The sequence below is a fragment of the Lissotriton helveticus genome, chromosome 2_2 (genome assembly GCF_964261635.1).
Source record: "Lissotriton helveticus chromosome 2_2, aLisHel1.1, whole genome shotgun sequence".
NCBI classification, from domain to species: Eukaryota; Metazoa; Chordata; class Amphibia; order Caudata; family Salamandridae; genus Lissotriton; species Lissotriton helveticus.
Genome location: NC_136060.1, coordinates 504,281,095 through 504,304,924, shown reverse-complemented (window position 1 = coordinate 504,304,924; position 23,830 = coordinate 504,281,095). Strand labels below are relative to the sequence as shown.

The window sequence follows — 23,830 nt, the reverse complement described above, 5'->3', positions numbered from 1 at the left end:
TGCGTATTGCAAGAAATTTGGATATTGGCTTTCTGACTGTCCAGTACTGCGTGCTCAGTGGTACAAAAGGGGGTGGTGATGGACGGAGCATCTGAACCAATCAAACACTCACACACGATCAACAGATCTGGGTTTAATCCATCACGTTCTTTAGCCCACTCTGCCACCCCAGTTCAGACATGGCCATATGCAAATCAGTCTGACCCTGTGCCTCATGGGAACAGTCCAGCCCGAACTGCCAAGCCATGCCTTCCCTGGACCGGATACAAGCTTCCGAGGACCAGTTTCTGGCATTTCAGCCGTCTTCAGCCCGGCTTGCTTGAATCCAGTGGCAAAGTGAGCAAGGGACTCACGTCTGAGCATACCCTGCCAACTTATGGCGAACAAAGTGGTACAAAAGGGGGTGGTGATGGACGGAGCATCTGAATCAATCAAACACTCACACCCAGTCAAGAGATCTGGGTTTAATCCATCACTGTTCTTTAGCCCACTCTGCCACCCCAGTTCAGACATGGCCATATGCAAATCAGCCTGACCCTGTGCCTCATGGGAACAGTCCAGCCCGAACTGTTGTTTTTGCATCAGTACTGCGTGCTCAGCAGGGTTCACGTGGCCGCGGACAAATGAGAAATCGTTCAGGTTATTCAGGGCCCAGAGGAAACACAAATGATCGTGCTAGGTTTGATGTTAATACACGTGGACAAGAGGGGTCTAATACTTTTGACAGGCGGAACCAATATCGAATGTCCGACTATGAGCCATCTGATTTGCAAGATTCTGCTTATGCATTGGATTGCCTAGGATGGGGAAAGGAATCAGTTAAAGTTCCAGTAGATCAGAGGGGTCCCTATGTTACAGCACATGTTTTGGGTTCTACTGATCAGTTTCTGGTCGATACAGGAGCTACTCGTAGCGCCTTGTCTAAACACTTGATTCCAAGGGCTCCCCTGTCTGGCTTAACTATTACATCGATAGGTTTCGATGGAACATCTTCCCTTAGCCCATTGTCACAGCCACTTGCACTTCATGTTGATAAGTTTACTGCTCCATGTCCGTTTTTGCTTTCCCCAAATACACCAGACAATATTGTGGGTCTTGACATGCTCAAATATTTCAGGGCCACAATACGATGTTCTCCGGAAGGAGTACGGGTTATTTTAAATGACAACCACCCCATTATTGAGCGATCTTGTACTGTTAAAGAGGACATTGCCCTAGCTTCACTCCCTAGTACTTTGTGGGCTACTTCAGATACGATGTAGGACAAATGGTTATTCCACCAGTACATATAAGTGTCAAGGAGGGTGCTTTACTGCCGAGATTGCCTCAGTATAAAATTTCTCGAGAAGGAGAAGCACTTACACGTATTGTACAAGACCTGATTGAAGTGGGGGTGGTGGAAGAAGTTCCTTATAATGTCTGCAATAGTCCGATTCTTCCCATTTTGAAAAAAGACACTGACACTAAGATTTATCTATGATTTGAGAGAAGTCAACAAGATTGTAGTACCACAGTACCCTGTAGTGCCTGACATAACGACATTGCTTACCCAGGTCCCTCCAACAGCAACTACATTTTCAGTAGTGGGTTTGAAGAACGCTTTCTTCTAGATTCCTAGTCATCCCGATAGCCGATATTTGTTCGGTTTCACTTTGAATAACAGATCATACAGATTTTGTAGAATTCCTCAAGGGTACACTGAGAGTCCGAGTATTTATAGTCCAGCCTTAAAAAGACAACTCAATTCCTTTATTTTGCCTGAAGGAGTGGCTCTCATACAATATGTCGATGACATCTTGTTGTCAGCTGATACACCTGAGCAGTGTGAAAAATGTACTTTGTCCTTACTTTCTTTTCCTGCGACATCACCATACAGTATCACGGAAGAAATTGCAATATTGTAGACCGAAGGTGACCTATCAAGGACACCTTCTGTCTAAGGAGGGCCGTGCACTGACATCAGATCGCATTCAAGCAATTCTAGACACTCCAGTACCTTCCACACAGAAAGATGTCCGTGCATTTATTGGTTTAACTTCATTTTGTAGGCAATGGATATTGGGTTTTTCACACATTGTTAAACCTTTGCTAGCTCTCTTGACTAAGAGCACTCCGATTCCTCTTCCTTGGACAGATGAATGTCAAAATGCTTTTCATCAGTTAAGACGAGCTCTTTGCTCTGCACCAGTGTTAGGCACACCAGATTATACGAAGGCCTTTACACTCTATGTACACGAGAAAGATTGATGTGCATTGTCAGTTTTAGTACAGACACACGGTGACATGCAGCGTCCCTGTGCATATTTTTCTGCAGTTCTTGATCCTTTTGCTCGTGCGTTGCCTGGATGTTTTCCTTCAGTTGCAGCAACAGCTGTATCCATACGTCAGAGTTAAGGGATAGTTTTGTCACACAAACTGTTGGTGCTAGTACCCCATGCAGTAGATGCCCTTTTGAATCAGACCAAGACTCAACACTTAACTAGTGCTCGCTTGACAGGATACGAATTGACACTGTTAGCACCTCATATTACATTGAAGAGGTGTGCAACACTAAACCCAGCCACTTTGTTGCCATATCCTGCGACTCCATCTCAATCAAAGGAGCCTCACGATTATATATTCCTTACTGAGGAACAGACAAAGGGTTGCATCGATTTGCAAGATACGCCCCTTTCAGATGTCGATGGGGAGCTGTGGGTTGATGGGTCCTGTTTGAAGTTACCAGATGGCACAACCTCAGCCGCATCCTCAGCCGCATATGCAATCACCACACTTGAGACAGTAGTGGAAACAGCTCGTATACCACAGAAGGCGGCTCAAGCAGCTGAACTAATAGCTTTGACACGAGCATGTGAGCTTAGTACTGACTTATGTGTGAACATTTACACGGATAGCCGCTATGCTTTTGGAGTGGTTCATGATTTTGGCCTACTCTGGAAGGAAAGAGGCTTTCTTACATCCCACGGAATGCAGATAATGCACGGAGAATTAGTACATATTCTTTTGACTGCACTTACATATCTGAAGAAAGTTGCCATTATAAAGTGTAGCACACACAAGAAGATCACTGACAAAATAGGACAAGGAAATGCCTTTGCAGATCGTGTAGCTCGTGAAACTGCAATACAACGAAGCACTAAATCTATGTACGTAGTAAAATCACAAGCTGAGCGTTGCATGATGCTAGAGAGGAAGTATTGCATATACAGAGATCGGCCTCCGTGGAAGAACTTGAGCAGTGGTCCAAAGAAGGAATGTTAGATGATGAGGGTTGTTGGCGTAACAAAGAAATTAATAAATGGAAATTGCATGCAGCCTCTTTAGAACCTATGGTTCAAATGGCACATGGGCTGGCACATGTTGGAGCTCTAGCAATAACTAAATTCCTTACACAAGTCTGGGAGCATCCTGAAATTGCCAGCACAGCTAAAAAGACAGTACAGTCCTGTTTGATCTGTTGGCAGTACAATCCTGGAAAAGGGACACGAACTCCTACAGGAGGGTTTGCTACACCAACCGCACCTTTTGAAGTTTTGCAGATGGATTACATCCAGCTTGAACGCTGCAATAATCTAAAATACGTCCTAGTGGTGGTATGTGCCTTCAGTAAATGGATAGAGGCATATTCTACAAAGGATAATACTGCTCTTACTACAGCAAAGGTGCTTCTGAAGGAATATTTTCCTAGGTATGGTGTTTGTAAAATTTTGTGGAGTGACAACGGACCTCATTTTATTGGGCAAGTTGTTGAGTATGTCCTGAAAGGGTTAGGGATCAAACAGAAATTCCATACAGTCTTCCACACGCAATCAGCAGGATTGGTGGAAAGGTACAACACTACTTTAAAATTGAAACTGGCAAAAATACTGGCTTCCACGTCCCTAAAGTGGCCAGATGCACTGCCTTTGGCACTGTTCTCCATAATATCTGTGCCACACTCACGATCAGGTCTTATACCGTCCATGATATCCGGTCCCGGTGACCACGTGATGGTCAAGGTCTTCGACAGATCGAACAGCTTGGATCCGAGGTGGCGAGGCCCGGAGCAGGTGCTGTTGGCTACAAGGACAGCAGTTCGAGTGACGAACAAAAACAATTGGATTCACACCACGCATTGCAAGCGTGTATCGCCCGCCTTGGTGGAACCTGCTGCATTGACCGACCATTGAGAAATTCTGGAGACAGAGAAAGGTCAAGCTATCTCATCTGACGAGTCTACGGAAGTCTTCTCGGACCACACGATATCTGGAGCATCGCGATACAATTTGAGACCGAGAAAAGAATCTGCAATTTTGAACAAGACTGGTTGAGCTACCGCCCTGGGTTTGTGAAACAGAGAGCCAATGAGGCAAGGGGGAGGGGATCAGCCTTGTATTAGTGTAGTGACACCCGTCCTGGCCCTTGGTGAAGAAATCAACAGCTACCCAAGGGAGAATAGCTCCAACGATTTTCGACAGGTTCTTAGAAAGATCTATCATCGCTGTCGTTGAAATGAATAACAAGAGAATTATTTGTGCTGTAGGGTTTGTTGTTGCCCTGGGGGTTTTGGCAATAACCACTTGGTTCATTGAGAAAGCAGTTCCTGCTCGACAGCTTTTTGTTGCAACTACTCCAGCTCCACTGGAGCATCGTTACTATACTCTTCCTTATCATGAGCAGAAACAACGACAATCCTATCTGAACAACACATTCATCCAGATGTTGCATCATACCCATAATGCTACAAGTACTACCAATTGTTGGGTATGTGGGATGATACCTGCACACCAGAAGAAAGGAGGAACACCTTTTATTCCTCTACCGTTTTCCCATAATGGTTCATGTCAAGCTTGGTATGCCCTTTTGTTTGCTTATGGAAAGCCAGTAGGTGGAATCATTTTTCGATTAAATAAAGAATGTTACCAAGATGAAAATGGTTATCCTCAAGCTAAAGGGACTAAATGGGAATGGGATGAATATCAACCGGACAATATTTCGACACCATATGTCTTCACAAATGTGAGGAATATGAAGAACATTGGACCCTTTGTGATTTCTGTAACCAGATCAAAAGCAGATTTATGTATTGGCAGTGTTGGGAGAATTCCCGTAGGACGAAGTGAATGTATTTCTGTACTGAACATTGAGGGCATGAATAATAGTATTTACATCATCGCACACCAACTACTTTGTGTGTGGTAATAAACGGATACTATGAATTACCTGTTGGGTGGTCCGGGGTATGCTACATATCATTTTTGTTACCCCGTGTTTTTAGCACCTGCATCATATCATCTTGACCTGGAATTGTACAATGATATTTCTAAGAATAGATACAAATGAACAACAAGTACAGATGAGATTGACCAGACAGATACGGCTTTGCAGCAATATGTTGATTTCAATTTGGGTTTGTTCTTTTTTGTGGGTGCTGCATTGAATAGCAGAAAGATCAGACGATTGACTCGTGTTGTGGAAGCTGTCACCAATCAGACCGCCATGGCACTTGGGAACATTACAGAAGAACTGCAAATTGCAAGAATTGTAGCACTCCAAAATAGGATGGTGCGTGATGTGATTTTGGCTGATCGAGGTGGTGCATGCCACATCATCGGTAGCAGTTGCTGCGTCTTTATACCTGACCACTCACCTTCAGTTTATGACGCAATCTCTCTTAGATTTCTTGTGTTCTTTTTTAAAAAAGTTTATCATACTTAGGTCCCCCTTTTTTCCTTTTTCAGAATATCGCTGGCCCGGAGGAGAGTCCCTGGTGACTAACAGGGATTCGAAACACTTAGGCAGTTGTCATCCGTGTGCTGATTGTTGTCACACTGGATTCTATCTACACTACTGTTGTTGAACATTAGGTTCTATTAAAAAAAATTGTTTGTCACGTATCAATAGGAGTGTACTGTTTTAGACCAATTATTATTCTGACCATTCCCCAATTATTGCGCAGCCCCACTCCTCACACTGGTGTACTGAAACCACCAGGTTGTGCGGAGTTTCTAGTATGAATGTGTGTATGTTAGTGGTTTGACTGTGACATGTCTGATTATTCATGAGAGTGATGGTATGGTTGTGATTCCTTCCTTTTTGCGTCTTTTTTCATTTTTCCTTCACAATAATTTGTCAAATGAATTGAGGTATTAACCTTAAATTTTGTGTTTCTTAAAATTGTTTCTAATAAATAGCTATTAAATGGCATTTCCCAGTGTTGAGTTATAGACTTCTTCCGGATGAGATATGATCTTTTGAATCAAAACATCAGTATTGGCATTCCCTCTCTGTTATATTGAAATCTCTAAGCTGCATAAGATTGCTGCAGACATTCACCCAGAGACTGGTACATGGACATTTTGAAACTGGATATGGACACTTTTTGTTACTTTGGGCTGGAAGCTACTGACTATTCTATGTATACTACTGGTGATACTATTTACATGCTGTACTTGTATACAATGTGGTCCCATGATTTGTTCCATGTGCCTCACTGCTTGTACACCGGCCAAAAGAAATATTGCAAAAGAACAACAAATTCTAAATAGTGAAGTTACTGAGATGATGAACATCAATGTACAGGATGCAGATCCAGATTACCCTAGACAGACTAATGTCTTCAGCAAATGCTGAAAGGGTCGTCTGTGGTAATTTAGCAATGATTAGGTTAAGCATTAGCCAGATTATCTGGAGACTATCTTGTCCGTTTTACGGAATCCATTTTGTATTTCTGTCGGCCATTTTGTTTGCCATGTGCTCTGTCCTACCTTCCTGTTAACTGCTCTTGAAATATGCCTAGAGACAACATATGTTAATCCTCTTCTGCTTTGCACATGCTCAGTTGAGCATGCAGCTGTCTCCAACTTGTAACTGTCAAGATGTGTCCACCAGAATTAGCTAACTGTCAGCCCTTCCCACTTGTTGCTAGTACACTCTCTGTATGACCTTATATGTAATTGAAACCAACACTCTGTGCCTTGTACCGCCTTCATTTCAGCCCCTGTGTGGGTATAAAAGGACCAAGCTCCTTCCAGTCAGCTACCTCATACCCTACCGAAGGGTGTTGTGTGAATGTAGTTCCACCTCATGAGGTTTAATAAACTCTGTATTTTCTATTCCAGTTTCTGTGCCAACTTCTTATTATTGGTCTAAGGACTCTAAGCAGAGAAGAGCGAATCCCTTGCACTAGTAGGCCTGGCTGAGGCTTGCTACCACAAATCCCGGAGGCAGAGGTTCAACCAGAAGTTCTCCTCGGGAGACCCCATTCAGTTTAGAACCTCCTGGAGGCAGAGGTTTATCTTCCCCGGCTGTCAAAGCATGGAGTTCCCTCTTTTTGCAGCAACCAAAAAGCCTCCCTTCTTGCCTTAAAAGAAGAAATCGAAGTCCCCATGATTTCTCACTTGTATTTTAAGACCACATTGTTTGCAAAGGGTATTTTCAAACGACTGTTCGGAGCAGCAGAAGCAGCTATTAGTTAGGCCTCAAATATCACCCGACGAATATAGTGTTCTAAATACTGTTTGACAATATCATCCCAATAGGTACAGATTTTTGATTACTAATACCAATGAAGCGATATTTTTGTAAACTAGGTTTAGGAAGCAATGTTTAGGATGGAAAAATATATTCTTGTGCCATACATACCCACTTTCGTGTAAACTTGACTTCATATTCTTATTCACACAGCAAATAGACTAAGTTCACGCCTTCCAATCACAGAACAGACATTTTTTCAAATGTTTTATTAAAAAAAATAGAGCAATCAGGAAAAAAAGAACCGATTTTACATTAAATAGCTTGGCCGATTGTCCATTTACCAAGAAAGATATATTTCTGTACATAGGCGAATGCTGGTAAAATAGGGTTTCTCTATAGGCACGTGCTGGCAGTGGTGATACTATCTTCTCTTCTCTCTCACACTGTAGTACAGGATCAGTGGTGCAGGCTGCGAAAACAGAGAAAAACAGAACCACATAAACTGTAAGACTGCATTCCACGCATTCAAGATCAACACGAAGTGGTGATGTCACCATAGCAGTGTGTGCAATTATGGCGGGGCATACCATATACTGTGGTTTTCACCACGGTGATCTTGGAGTAATTCAGGGTTACACAATTACCTTTGTTCCGCTCTGCACGGAACATTACTTATTTGTATAAATGTCACAATGTGCCGCTTTTGAGTTTGTTTTATAAATTGGCAGGGGGATTTCCCAAGAGAGCTCTGGTGCTGCACCCCCCTGAAATTTTTTCCTTCACATTCCTGTACAAATACTAATTAGATCGATTTATTTAGAGATACGATTGTATCTTTAAAGAAATCGATGTTTTTATGTCTGGGCTGCCTGTCCCAGGCTGCCTGCCCACCTCGCTCTGAATCAGGCGACAGAAACCAGCCAGTGAATCAACGTTCTAAACTGTGACCCACAACGCAGGGCTTACTGTTCTAAAGCCCTTCATATGAATCATTGCCATTGTAGTTTTTGGCAGTATTGTTTATAGGCCAGTAACGCGGTCAGTGTCATGGTTTGGGGCATTGTAGTCTCCCTACCTGGGTGAGAAAAGGCATTCATAGAGAAGTGTGGCTCAATGGTTAGAGCGGCAGACCCTGATGCAGTAGTCTGGCCGGGACCAGGGTTCAATTCCCGCCTCGGCGGGTCTCGCGCTCAATTTCCTCGGACCTGATAATTCTCGCCTCAGTGCCTATTCTAATCATGAGTCCCACTCTGCACCTCTGGGCAATAGCTTGCTTAATCTCCACAACAGCCCCAACAACGCTGAGGATGCCGGACTTCACCTTGGGGGTGCCCAGGAGTGGGCTCCTCACAGGGAAAGGCCAGGAAGTGTTCCTCAGCGGTATTCGTACAAGCGCCGAGATGCCTACGGGTAGTCGTGCGCTATACAAGTGCATAATCATTTCATTCGTCATTCCCAGGCATAGATCCCACCCTTTCCCATTCGTAGGAGTGGATGCAAGCACGTGTGATCTGGTGCCTTGTTCTCAGTAATGGTAAGTGTTAGGAAGCTAATCTTCTGTTATGTATTTTGTTCTGAGACCTCTAGCCATGCAAACCTCACCCACTGCGACACCCCAGGCCCTGGCTGTACGCCTCTAGCCCCATCGGAAGTGGAGCTGCAGCATTTGTTACCCTGTGAAATGGATGTAAAAGATGAGCAGTCCAGGGTGCTTGTTCCCTTGTGAAGTTGACAAATATCTGAGTCAAGGGCAAAGACGAGATATGGGATTACAACAGACAGTTATCTGGTGTATTTATTTATTTATTTATTTTATAGCATTTATAAGGCGCACAGCTACCCACAAAGGGTTTCCCGGCGCCGAAACAGCAAAGACACAGGACACAACTAGAGAGAAAACAGATCCAAAGGCAAATTATTTATCAAACAGCCAGGTTTTCACACTTTTTCTGAAACTCCTATAGTTTTCTTCTTTGCGTATTGCAGTGGGCAGTGTGTTCCAAAGAGTTGGACCCAGAAATGAAAAGGATCTTCCGCCCATTCTAGCCCGTTTGTACCTTGGTACCGCAAAGTTCGCTGATGTAACTGAGCGAAGATTGCGGTTGGGTAGGTAAGGCTTGGCAAGATCTTGAAGATACTTGGGAGCAGTCCCGGCTTTGATTTTGAACAGGTAGCTCAGGGTTTTAAAACGAATCCGATTTTCGACCCTGAGCCAGTGCAGGTCCCTGAGATGTTTAGTGATCCTGGCATATCTCGGAATTCTGCAAAGCAGTCTGGCCGCAGTATTTTGCACCAGTTGTAAGCGTCTTATTACTGCTTTGTTTGCACCCAGGTACAAGATGTTACCGTAGTCAAGCCTAGATGTCACTAAGGCATTGACTACGGTCTTCTGGGTGGTCGGTGGTAGCATCCAGACAATCTTGCGTAACCATCTGAGAATAGTAAAACATATGCCAGCCACTTTATTTGCTTGTTGCACCATAGATAAGCTGTCATCAATGATGACCCCAAGATTTCTGACCTGAGTGGCTGGGGTCGGAAGCTTGCCTAGTGAAGTCGGCCAGTGGGAGTCGCTCCAGAGATCTTTACTGTTCCCTAGGAGAAGGATCTCCGTTTTTTCCCCATTTAATTTGAGTTGGTTGGCCGACATCCAGCAGAAAATTTCATGGAGGCCTGTTTTAAGTGCAGAAGAATCAGACGAGTCAGATTTAGATAGTGAAAACAAAATCTGAGAGTCGTCTGCATAGGTCATCAAAACCAGACCGAAGTTCTCTGCAAGGTAGGCTAGTGGGCGGAGGTACAAATTAAACAAAAGGGGACTCAGGATAGATCCCTGTGGTACACCGTGGGGAGAATAGAAAAAATCCGAGCAGGCCTCAGAGGAGGTGATCTGGAAGGTCCGTAGGGATAGGTATGATTTGATCCATTCTAACGCCTTGCCCTCGACACCACTCTCCCCCAACCTGATGAGCAGTTTGGAGTGAGAGATGGTGTCGAAGGCCGCGCTTAGGTCCAATGGTGTAGGACATTAAAACTGGACCGCCCTTCACGTCCTTAACAACATTAAGCCAAACACATGGATTGATTTATGAACAAGTGTTAAAAACGTTAAGGCAATGCAGGTCAGCGATTTAGTTCCTCCCTTATTTCAAGTTTTACTTAATCTTGCCTCCCTCGAGCGTCAACTATTTGATCATGTTGTCTTTCATTCTGGATTTTATTCTGTGCATACTTTGAGCTGTGCAGGTGTTTATGAGGGATTTGATTGAGAGCTCGGACTCTGAAGCCAAAACAAAGTGCCTGTCAGTGGGTTGGCCTCTCTGCAGAGCACAGAAAACAATGGTCATGTATTCCAGTTCTAATTGCAATTTTGTGAAAATGTGTGTGAAGGGGGTTAACAGATGGCAAAATATATACAGGGCAAAAGTAAAAGAATTCATCCACCTCGATAGGCGATGAGGGCTAGGAGGTGGCGCACTGGGGTGTAATACTGGTTAGTCGATTAAGTAGTTCATCGAAGCTCAACTTTAAATGGTCCCACCGTCACTGGGCCACTAATCAACAAGAATTCATAACTTATCCTGAAAGGAGCGCCTCAGTTCACAATTTTCACAAATCCCGTTGGCGGGATTTATCAAAACAGCTGGGAGAGAAGGCGCGCTGGATTTGAACGCGCTCCTAGTCAGAAAACGTACTCATCAATGGGATGGATGGAACAGGAAATTCGGAGCACATTATCAATACATAATTTGGAACCCTGATGATGTCCAAGTGTGGACAAAACGTGTTGGCTGATTGATTTTTTTACTATATTGTGTGGATCAAACAATTCAATAGCTTTTTTAAATAAACCACAGAGTTTGAAATTCATCAAAGACTACATATGAACCTTTTTTTGCATGAAACGATTACTTGAATACTAGATCTGTGAACATTGTGAACAGAGGTGCTCCTTTCAGGATTGCTTATGAACAAAAGTAAAAGTAAAATGCACTGCTTGAATGTGAGACAGTGCAGTGTATGTTTGGACGTGGTCAAGTGAGGGAGATGCAAGGAAGTATATTCAGGGAAGAGTGAAAAGATGGTGCGAAAGATGTGGTTGGAGATGTGCAGTTAATTTTCTCAATTTTTCCTTCTGGCGGAGGATCTAGCCTCGACCCCACGTTTGTACATTAAGCTTGCCCGCATTGTTCACTACATAAAAGTCATGCCAGACTTTTACGATGCGCCACATTCAAATGTCACCAGTCGCCACTGATAATTGGTTAGATAATGGGAATCCTACAGATTGGATTGCATTAACTTAGCTCTTGACTTGTGGTAATTGTGTGCACAGAACAATGCGCTTTAATTTATCAATAATGTGATAGCGTGGCGCACAATAGAGCAGTTGTGCTGTAGGGCCACTGTGATTCTGGCACATCAATAGGCAGCATAACTTTTATGAGGGGTCTACTCTAGCATGTACACATAGTCCTAAACTTGTTCATGAGCACAAGATGGAAGCCGGGTTACTTTTCCAGATAGTGGAAGTGAATTGCTGACATTCCCCAGTCTGAAGAGAAGGGGAGCTAGACACAGAGGTGGGAAAACAAGAGATGGGCCCCATAAGTAATTCAATAAGAACCTTTTGCTGCAAGACGCTTCTGCTTAGTGTTCGAGTACAGCAATGTGGTGTCAGGTGAGAGTGCAGACTATTTTTCAGTGTTAAGGGTCCTTTCGAAGAGCCTATCCTTGTGTCTGTGTCTCTGCCTGATCACTGTCAGGTACGGCGGTTCTTAGCTGGGTGCAAAATGCCCACACTTCTTTGTGGCTCTCCTGGGGGTGCGCTAGTCTGCAAGCTGATAACTACTTCTTCCTTCTATTCCAGGAGATCCTCATCAAGAGGCATAAGAACTTAACAGAATTGCAAGCCTTCCAAATAAGGGGCAGAGGAATCAACACAAGATAAAAAAAAACATTTTTGAATAAAATCACGTTAACAAAGCCTTACCTATCTGGGGCCGGCCTTAGAATCTGATTCAAGACAGTGTCTTGTAACTGTGGGTAATGACTCAAAATGGACGCTCAACACACTTCTAAAATGGGAACATTTCTCAGTAGAGCCACTGTAGCTTATTTGTCCTACTAGAATGGGCTTTAGGCCTGCCTGGAAAAGACTTATTAGAGATTTGGTAAGAGAGTAAAGTACAAGACACTATTTTACCACAAAATTGATTGTTTCAGGGTGGCTAAATCCATACAAACAGTCCATAATTCACAAACAAAATATAAGACTGTCCAAGATTCTAATTGTGTCTAGATAGAACTAACACTCTCTTTATACTCTTTACATCCAGAGTGTGAAAAGATCTCTCCACTTCAAAAGATTATTTTTGTTAAAAATAAAATGTTTTTAACAAAACTCTCTAATAGACATAATATATTACTATTTTGGAGAAGAAACTGGAATAAATGTTCCTCGCCACGTGGGGTACATGGCAGCACAGGGAGGGTGGGGGGGGGGGGTTGAATCTCACTGAATATGGACTGATGTTATAGCTACTGGGAATGCAGCGTTCACAGTTAGATGTGTAAGGATACATTTAATATCAGTACAAAGGGAGGCCCAATTAGTTTAGAGGGGACTATGTTAAATTCCCAAGGTGGAGAAAGAGTTCCAACAGGTGGAAAGACCTTTTACCAAAGGCGTGCTGAAGAAAGTTTGTGAATGACACTTTCAATAGCCAGAAATTGCTGAAAGCTGTTCCTTAAGTGAGGAAAAGGGAAAACCAGATCTCACAAAGTAAAGGTAAGGGAGTGCCACTTCTTGTCACTTGTAGGGATCAAAGCTGTTCTGAATATACCCAATGCAGAATCTATTTCACTGCAAAGCATACTATATTCTGGTTGAAGGATGCTTCGCATCTTTCAACAGTCTTGAGGCAACTGGGGTGGCAGAGTGGGCTAAAGAACGGTAATGGATTAAACCCAGATCTGTTGACTGGGTGTGAGTGTTTGATTGGTTCAGATGCTCCGTCCATCACCACCCCCTTTTGTACCACTTTGTTCGCCATAAGTTGGCGGGGTATGCTCAGACGTGAGTCCCTTGCTCACTTTGCCACTGGATTCAAGCAAGCCGGGCTGAAGACGGCTGAAATGCCAGAAACCGGTCCTCGGAAGCTTGTATCCGGTCCAGGGAAGACATGGTTTGGCAGTTCGGGCTGGACTGTTCCCATGAGGCACAGGGTCAGACTGATTTGCACATGGCCATGTCTGAACTGGGGTGGCAGAGTGGGCTAAAGAACGGTGATGGATTAAACCCAGATCTTTTGACTGGGTGTGAGTGTTTGATTGGTTCAAATGCTCCGTCCATCACCACCCCCTTTTGTAGCACTTATGCAGAAGATCAGGTCTCCAAGGCAGACTCATATGTAATTATGTCTACAGGTGTAGAAGTTCAGTAAATCACCATTGATAAGGATCATCGTGACTCTGCTTTAGGGCAACTGGATTATCAGTGGCACGATCAGAGCTATCGGAGGAAAGGCGTATAGAAACAACCATGACTAAAATGGGTCTCCCTTTGGGCCTTGGTTGATAGTATCCAGAGGTGAAGTGGGGGATTTTTTGTTTTCTGTGTAAAGAGGTCTATTTACAGGTAACGTCTGAGAACTTCGTCATGCAACACCTATTTTTGCTGAGCAAATCTGCTTCTCCATTTGGTACACCTGGAAGATAAAGTGCTGAAATGTATGCATTTCCAAATTGATTGATCTTTCAGAGTAAAAAGGCTTGGAACGCATTCCTTAAGGTTTACTCACATACATACTGTTGCAGTATTTTCCACTTAGAACTAGGAGGATTTCTGGAAGACAAGACTTTAGAGCTAGATAGACTGCTGTCAGTTCGAAAATTATGATGAAGTAGGATATTTGTTTCTTGGACAAGGTGCCTTGTACTTGGAGGTGATCCATGCGAGTGCCCTGTCCGCATATAGACAATTGGGATGTCTTAGACCAAGACACTAAGACAACTGGGATATCTTAGTGGAATGGAATCCCTTTCAGCAGTTCCTGTGATTGATACCATCAGGGGAGTGATTGGATCGTAGACTGAGATGGAAAGTGCTACTTACCAGTATGCATCTGTTCTTGGCATGTAGAGCGGCAGAGTTACACACTGTGCATAGATCGCCACCTAGTGTTGGGCCAGGATGTTTGCAGTTGTTTTTGTCTTGGAAAGTCTTTGGAAGTCACAGGATAGGTGAGTCCTCCTTTGGATCATATTGCGCATGGGCATCGGCTACATCCTTAGATTGTTTTTCGCCATTAGGGAAGTGATGGAGCTTTGCAAGAAAAGGAAGGATGTCCATGTAAACTGTATCTAATTAAGATAATACTGTGACAGATAAGGGTAGCCGGGGAGGCGGGTGGGCGTGTGTAACTCTGCAGCTCTACATGCCAAGAACAGATGCATACTGGTAAGTAGCATTTTCCGTTCGAGGCATGTGAGCTGCAGATTACACACTGTGCATAGATTGTATAGCAGTACCTACACTTAGCGGCAACCACCCGTATCTGTTGCAGTAGTTTGACACAGTGTTTTGAGTATAGCCTGGCCCACAGTAGCTTGTTTAGTTTGCACATCTACACAATAGTGTTTTGTGAATGTGTGCGGTGTAGACCATGTAGCTGCTTTGCAGATGCATCCTAAGGGAATGTTGCCTAAAAATGCCATTGAAGCCCCTATCTTTCTTGTAGAATGGGCTTTAGGAGGGACAGATAACGTACGTTTAGCTTTATGGTATCACATCTGTATGCATTTGACAATCCACCTAGCTATCCCAGATTTTAATATCGGGTTGCCTTTGTGTGGTGGTGAAAAGGACACAAAAAGTGGTTTAGTTTTACGAAAAGGTTGTATCCTTTCAACGTAGTAAAGCAATGCTCTTTTGACATCTAAGGTATGAAGAGCTCTTTCTGCGACTGTGTCTGTTTTGTTTTGCAGAGTTTTATATAGCGCGAACTAGAACCGAACCGAATCAGTTATCAGAGCGCTTTACATAGCACCAGTTACGTTACATGAGGACACACTTTCATTTTAGGCACGGGGAGATTAAGTGATTTGCCCAGAATCACAGGTTTTTTTTGGGCGTCGTTACCGAGACTCGAACCCAGATCCCCAGGTCCGAGGTCGAGCGCCTTAGCCGTTAGGCCAACCCCTCTCCCCAAGTGGAAGTGGCCTGCGAGAAGAATACGGGCAGCTCTACAGATTGATTGAGATGGAAGGGTGAAATGACTTTTGGAAGGAATTTAGGATTAGTTATGGTGCATTTGCAGAAAAGGTTCTTGAATGGTGAATGCTTGCAGCTCACTAACTCTTCTGAGAGAAGTAATAGCTACTAGGAAAGCAACTTCCCAAGTTAAGAATTGCAGCTCACATTTATGTAAAGGTTCAAATGGAGGTCCCATTAACCGTGTGAGAACAATGTTTAAATTCCACACTGGTAAAGGTGGTGTTCTGAGAGTAATTATTCTTTTGAGGCCTTCCATAAAAGCCTTTATGGCAGGTACTCTAAAAAGTGACAGATGTTGTCTATTCTTTATGTATGCAGCAATGGCACAAGGTGTAGTCTAATAGATGTGTACGCTAAGTTACATCTTTGAAGGTGTAGTAGGTTTCCTATGATGTGTTGAATAGACACATCTAAAGGATTGATGTGGTTGTTTTGACAGTATATTACAAAACGTTTCCACTTGGATACATAACATGCTCTAGTAGTGGGACGTCTAGCTTCTTTAATAATGTTCATACAGTCAGGAGGAAGGTTAAGGTAACTAAACTCTATGACTTCAGGAGCCAGATTGCTAGGTCAAGCTGATCTGTGTCCGTGTGTCTGATCTCTCCATGGTTCTAGATTAGTAAGCGTGGAGATAGGTATAGTTTTTGGTGTGGTACCACAGAAAGTTGCAGCAGGGGTGTACCACGGTTGTCCAGCCCAAGTTGGAGCTACTAGAATGAGTGTTAGAGAATGTTGCTGTAGTTTGCGTACCACTAATGGAAGTAGTGGGAGAGGTGGAAAGGTGTACGCAAATTTGCCGGACCAGTCATCCATATCGCATTGCCTTTGGACAGCGGGTGTGGATATCTGGCGGCGAAGCTTGGGCATTAGGCGTTTTCGTGGGTGGTGAAGAGGTCTATTTGAGGTTGTCCCCACATTTGAAAGAACGGTTGAAGAACTTGTGGATGAAGTTCCCACTCGTGGATCTCTTGTGTCTGACCGCTTAACAGATCTGCTATGGTGTTTTGTACTCCTGGAACATGCTGGGCTAAGAGGAAGATCTTTAGAGAGATAGCCCATCTCCATATCTGCTGCGCTAACAGAGTTGCAGAGAGTGTGTCCCCACTTGTTTGTGTATGTAGTACATAGCTGTCATGTTGTCTGTGCGGACTAAGACAGCTTTGCCCGATATTTGCTTTTGGAATGCTTTTAGGGCTAGAAATAGGACTAGTAACTCCAGGTGATAGATGTGGAGTAACTTTTGTTGCGGTGTCCACCAGCCTTGCATGGTGTGATGCAGTAGGTGAGCTCCCCAGCCAGAGAGCGATGCGTCCGTTGTCATGACTATTTGATGAACTGGCTCTAGGAACGGTCGGCCCTTGGAAAGATTTTTGGTGTTCCACCATTGCAGAGAGCGGTGAGTTTGACTGTCTACCAACACTAGGTCTGTTAATTGACCTTGAGCCTGGTTCCATTGTCGTGCTAAACACTGTTGAATAGGATGCATTTATAGTCTTGCATGAGGTACTATGTATATGCAAGAGGCCATCATTCCTATGAGTTGCATGAACACTCGAGCTGGAAGAGAGTGTTGCAGATGGAATTTTGTTAGGAGAGCTTGCATATTCGTTATCCTGGTAGGAGAGGGATATGCGAGCACTGTTGAGGTGTTTATTGTGGCACCAAGATATTGTTGTACGTGGGACAGTTGCAGGTGAGACTTGGTGTGGTTTACTGTGAACCCCAAGTCGTGGAGTAATTGGATGGTGGTGTGAGTGTGTTGTACACACGGACTGTGTGAGCTGGCTTTTATGAGCCAGTCGTCGAGAAATGGGAAGACGTGAATGTGCTGTCTTAAGTGTGCTGCTACTACTGCTAGGCACTTGGTAAAGACTCTTGGTGCTGTTGTGACTCCGAACTGGAGTACTTTGAATTGATAGTGCGGACCGTCCAGTACACATCTGAGATACTTTCTGTGAGCTGTGTGAATGGGAATGTGGAAATAGGTGTCCTTGAAATCTAGGGTAGCAACGGAAGTCGTTTTTATAAAAGAAGAGGAAGGACCTGCTGGAGTGTGACCATGTGGAAGTGGTCTGACTGTATATACAGGTTTAGTGGTCTGAGGTCTAAAATAGGCCTCAGAGAGCCGTCCTTTTTTTGGATAAGAAGTACAGGGAGTAAACTCCCTTGTTTTGTTGATGTGATGGAACTAATTCTATTGCGCTTTTTTGTAGGAGGGATGTTACCTTCTGCCTTAGCAGAAGCAGATGTTCCTGTGACATTGGACGCTGCTTGGGTGGTATGTTTGGGGGGTAAATGTTAGTTCGAGACAGTAACCGGACTGAATTATTTGTCACACTCACCTGTCTGATGTGATGTTGACCCAGGCAGGAAGGAATTGTTGTAGTCTTCCCCCAACTGGAGTGGAATGTGGTGGGGTAAATGGAGGGATGTCATTGGGCAGGGGTGGAGGCAGAGCGGGAGTTATTAGTTTTGCCTCTGCCTTTGTTGTGGTTACCCCTGTAACCTCCTCTTTGGTAGCCTCTACTGTAGGTGGATTGGCTATGGGCTAATATGAGCGGCGAAAGGAGTGTCTGGGAGCTTGCGACTGCAAGGCTCCCATAGATTTGGCTGTGTCCATATCCTTTTTCATTTTCTCAAGGGATACGTCCACATTAGGCCCAAATAAGTGTTGCTCATCAAAGGGTTGGTTGAGGATGGCACTTTGTACTTCAGGTTTGAAACCTGAAATGCGTAGCCAGGCATGCCTACGCAACAGGACACTGGTATTAATTGCCCTTGAAGCAGTATCTGCTGCATCCAGGGCACAACGAATAGAGGTATTGGTGTTGTTTTTACCCTCTTGTATAAGCTCATTTGCCCTATTTTTGTTTTTATCTGGAAGGTGCTGCATTATGGATTCTAATTCATCATAATGTGCCTTGTCTTACCTTGCAAGTAATGCTTGAGGATTGGCAATACGCCAAATGTTTGCTGCCTGTGACGCTGTTCTTTTACCTGATGCGTCAAGGAGCTTAGACTCTTTATCTGGTGGGGGGACCTCGCCTGATGTTTGTGAATTTGCTCTTTTGCTTGCGTTGGAGACTACAAGGGAGTCTAATGGTGCAGGCCCTTTAATGTAGGCTGGACCTGAGGGGGCAGCCTTCTACTTCTTCTCAATTCGGGGGTTGATGATTCGAGCCCTAACTGGATCTTTGAAGACTTCCAGCGCGTGCTTAATAACTCCTTTAAGCATGGGTAAAATTGAGGCGGACCTTTGTGTGGTGTCAAAGGTATCCATAAGGAAGTCTTCTTCTACTGGGTCAGTATTGAATATGCTACTTACCAGTATGCATCTGTTCTTGGCATGTAGGGCTGCTAACATTCATATCTTAGCATTAGATCGCCGCCTAGTGTTGGGTCCGGATGATCGCACATTGTTGTCCTGGAAGAGTCTTCGAAGTATCCTGAGATAGGTGGCTCCTCCCCTGGACTACAGTGCGCATGGGCATCGGCTCCATCCCCAGATTGTTTTTCGCCATTGTGGCAGAAGATGGAGTGAAAAGTGTAAAGGATGTCCATGCTAATAAGTGAATACAATAGTATATCTGCAGCTGCGACAGGCACCGGGGAGGAGGGTGGGCGATATGAATGTTAGCAGCCCTACATGCCAAGAACAGATGCATACTGGTAAGTAGCATATTCAGTTCGAGGCATGTGGGCTGCTAAATTCATATCTTAGCATAGAATACATAGCAGTCCCTCCATCAGCGGCGGTTGCCCGTGCCAGCTGCAGAAACCTGAAAGAGTGTCTTGAGAACAGCCTGTCCTACAGCAGCTTGCTGCTTGGAATGTACGTCAACACAGTAGTGTTTTGTAAAGGTATGTGGTGTAACCCACGTGGCTGCTCTGCAAATATCCTCTAAAGGAATGTTCCCTAGGAAAGCCATGGATGCCCCCAGTTTGCGTGTGGAGTGCGCCCTTGGGGGTATCGTTAAAGTGCGCTTGGCCTTTTGATAACATATTTGGATGCACTTAACAATCCACCTGGCTATTCCTGCTTTGGAAATAGGGTTGCCTTTGTGTTGTGGTGCGAAGGCAACAAAAAGTTGTTTTGTCTTTCTAAAGGGTTGTGTCCTGTCCATGTAGTACATCAACGCCCTCCGTACGTCTAACGTATGGAGCATTCTTTCCGCCACCGTTTGTGGGTTTTGGAAGAATGCCGGTAAGTCAATAGTTTGGTTGAGATGAAACTGTGACACCACCTTCGGAAGGAATTTGGGGTTAGTACGTAGCACTACCCTATTTGGATGAATCTGAATGAATGGCTCTTGGATTGTGAGCGCTTGCAGCTCACTAACACGCCGTAGCGACGTGATAGCGATTAGGAAAGCTACTTTCCACGTTAGGAACTGGAGTTCACACGAGTGCAGTGGCTCAAAAGGTGGTCCCATTAGTCTGGTGAGGACCACATTGAGGTTCCACACCGGAGCTGGTGGTGTTCTTGGGGGAATGACTCGCTTCAGACCTTCAAGGAAAGCCTTAATGGCAGGCACTCTGAAGACAGAGAGATGCTGCCTGTTCTGAAGATAAGCCGCTATGGCGGATAGATGTATCCGAATGGAAGTGTACGCTAGATTGCACTTGTAAAGATGCAACAGATAGCAAATGATGTTAGGGATAGATGCATCTAGCGGGTTGATGTCATTGGCTGTACAGTAAATGACAAAACGCTTCCATTTCGCAGCATAGCATGCTCTGGTAGTTGGCTTCCTAGCCTCCTTGATGATGTCCATGCATTCCGGAGGTAGGTTAAGGTAGCCAAACTCTAGGACTTCAGGAGCCAGATTGCCAGGTTGAGCTGTTGCGGATCTGGATGCTGAATTTCTCCATGGTTCTGCGTCAAAAGACTGGGCGTGAGGCGCAGTCTTTGATGCGGCACCACTGAGAGTTCGAGGAACGTGGTGTACCATGTTTGGCGCGCCCACGTTGGAGCAACTAGGATGAGAGTCATCGCGTGCTGCCTTAGCTTTCTCGCGACCAGCGGTATCAGAGGGGCTGGTGGAAAAGCGTACGCAAATTTGCCTGACCAGTTCATCCATATCGCATTGCCCTGCGACTGTGGGTGAGGGAACCTGGCGGCAAAGTGTTGGCATTTTGCGTTTTCTTTTGTGGCAAACAGGTCTATCTCCGGATGACCCCACTGCTGGAAGTACGGGTGGAGTACAGATGGGTGTAACTCCCACTCGTGCATTTGATGGCTGTATCTGCTGAGCAGATCCGCCATCTGATTGTCCTTGCCCGGGAGGTGCTCTGCCATGAGGAAAATGTTCCTCTGAATGGCCCACTTCCACATGCCCTGAGCCAGATGAGACAGCTGTGGCGAGTGGGTGCCCCCCTGTTTTTGAATGTAGTACATCGCGGTCATGTTGTCCGTCCGGACTAACACTACCTTGTTGCACAGATGTACAATGAAGGACTTGAGCGCCATGAAGATTGCCATCAGTTCCAGATAGTTGATGTGCATCTTCTGCTGCTGCGTCGTCCATAGTCCCTGCACTGTGTAAGTGAGCAGATGAGCTCCCCATCCCTGGAGAGATGCGTCCGTTGTCAGGATAATTTGTGGCACTGGCTCCTGGAACAGTCGGCCCTTGCAAAGGTTGTGTGGAGTCCACCAATGCAGAGAGTCGTATGCCCGACTGGTAACCAACACTAGGTCTGTCAATTGTCCCTGAGCCTGTGTCCACTGATTTGCTAAGCATTCCTGGAGCGGACGCATATGCAACCGTGCGTGAGGGACTATGAAGATGCAGGAGGCCATCATGCCAATCAACTGCATGAACACTCTCGCTGGAAGTGAGTGTTGTGGTCTGAACCTTTGGATTAGAGACTGCATGCTGTCTATCCTGACTTGGTTTGGCTGAGCCATGGCCGTCAGGGTATTGATCGTCGCACCTAGAAACTGCCGGACATGTGCCGGCTGAAGATGCGACTTTGGGTAGTTCAACGAGAAGCCCAGATCGTGAAGGAGGTGAATGGTAGTTGACATGTCCGCGGCGCACTGTTGTTCCGACTTGGCCTGAACGAGCCAGTCGTCTAGGTAGGGGTAGACATGAATGTTCTGCCTCCTGAGGTGCGCTGCTACTGTCGCCAGACACTTGGTAAACACTCTTGGGGCTGTGGTGACTCCGAAGGGTAGGACCTTGAACTGATAATGCTTGCCTTGGATAGTGAATCTGAGGTATTTCCTGTGGGACGGGTGTAGTGGAATGTGGAAATAAGCATCCTTGAGATCTAAGGTTGCTAAGAAGTCCCCTTGGTTTAACAAGGGAAGAATTTGTTGCAGTGTAAGCATATGGAAGTGTTCTGACAGTATGTACAGGTTGAGGGGACGTAGATCTAGAATGGGTCTGAGAGATCCGTCCTTCTTTGGAATAAGGAAGTACAGGGAATACACCCCTGTGCCTTCCTCTCCCACCGGCACGAGCTCGATTGCGCCTTTTTGCAGCATCACCACTACTTCCTGCTGCAATAAGTGCAAGTGCTCTGCGGACATAGGCCTTTGCCTTGGCGGGATGTTGGGTGGAGTGGATTTCAACTCTAGGCAATAACCGTACTGGACAAGTTGTCGCACCCACCTGTCTGTGGTGATGTTTCTCCAGACGGGCAGGAATTGCTGCAGTCTCCCCCCGACAGGTGTTAAGTGGTCGGGGGGCAGCGACAGAGAGTCACTGTTTGCTTGGGGTAGAGGAGCGGGAGCTGTTTCCTCTGCCGCGACCTCTGTTGCTGTTATTCCTGTAACCTCCCTTGTTCTGTTTTGTGAACGAGGATTGTGCTCCACCTCTTGAGAACTGAGATTGTTGACCCATTTGTCCTCTGGTGACTCCACGTACACCTGAGCGACGAAAATTGCTGCCACGAAAATGTTGTGACTGTAGGGCCCCCATGGACTTAGCAGTTTCTGTGTCTTTTTTTATTTTTTCTAGGGTGGTGTCAACATCTGGACCAAACAGACTATCAGGATTGACTGGCTGATTAAGAATGGTTGTTTGAATATCTGGTTTAAACCCCGAGATGCGGAGCCACGCCTGTCGTCTCAGCATAACGCTAGTGTTGATAGCTCTAGCAGCTGTGTCTGCGGCGTCAAGTGCACACTTGATGGCTGCGTTTGAGATCAGCTTCCCTTCCTCAATAAGCAGTTTGGTGCCTTCTTGGAACTTTGGAGGCAGGTGTTGTATAACCTGTTCTAGGGTGTCGTAATGCGCCCTATCGTAACGTGCTAAGAGTGCTTGTGTATTGGCAATGCGCCAAAAGTTTGCGGCCTGTGCAGCTACTCTTTTGCCCCCTGCCTCTAGCACTTTGGACTCCTTATCCGGGGGAGGAGCTTCACCCGTCGTCTGGGAGTTGGCACGTTTCCTGGCATTGGCGACCACAAGAGAGTCCAGTGGCAACTGTCCCCGAATGTATGCGGGGTCTGCAGGTGCAGGTCTGTACTTCTTTTCAATGCGTGGATTGACCACTCGTGCTCTGGTAGGCTCCTTAAATATATCCCCAGCATGCTTGAGGACTCCTTTAAGCATAGGCAGCGTCTTTACTGTCCTTTCAGAGACTGAAAATGTGTCGAAAAGGAAGTCTTCCTCTATCGGGTCAGCATGCATGTCCACATCATGATTGGCTGCTGCCCTCTCAATTAGCGCATGAAAACCTGCTGAATCCTCAGTTGGGGATGCACGTGCATTAAAAAGCTGCGGGTCCTGCCCCACACTTTGGGTGCCCTGGTCACCAGTGTCATCATATGAATCCGGTTGTGCATCTGGTTCATTGATAGGGAAATTGTATTGCTCGTCCTCATCATACCCCTCACCCGCAGAGTGTTCTGGTGAGGGAGTAGGGCTCCGTCTCGGAAGAGGCTGGATTGGTTCCATGAGGCCTGAAGCGTCAAGGGGCACCCTTTTCTTTTTCAGTGGGATGACATATGAGTCCACTGACTCTGAAGTGATTTTTCTCTTATAGAGGGTCAATTTGCCTGTGTCAGCGTCGATGAAATGCTCTGAATCATCCTCTGATTCGAGTACCCGACGTGGAAGTGGGCCAGCCGTTGAAGAAACCGTC

General features: G+C 45.3%; 1 protein-coding gene across 2 annotated transcripts in view; it reads right to left on the bottom strand.

Annotated features, from left to right (window-relative positions):
- Positions 1-7,702: 7,702 nt before the first annotated feature.
- PCGF1 (polycomb group ring finger 1) overlaps positions 7,703-23,830 on the bottom strand; it is a 248,410-nt gene continuing 232,282 nt past the window's right edge. For both annotated transcript variants that reach the window (XM_078679068.1, XM_078679069.1), the window contains exon 9: positions 7,703-7,924. In XM_078679068.1, the coding sequence (XP_078535194.1) occupies positions 7,877-7,924 (48 nt within the window). In that variant the 3' untranslated portion in view covers positions 7,703-7,876. The remainder of the gene's footprint in view (positions 7,925-23,830) is intronic.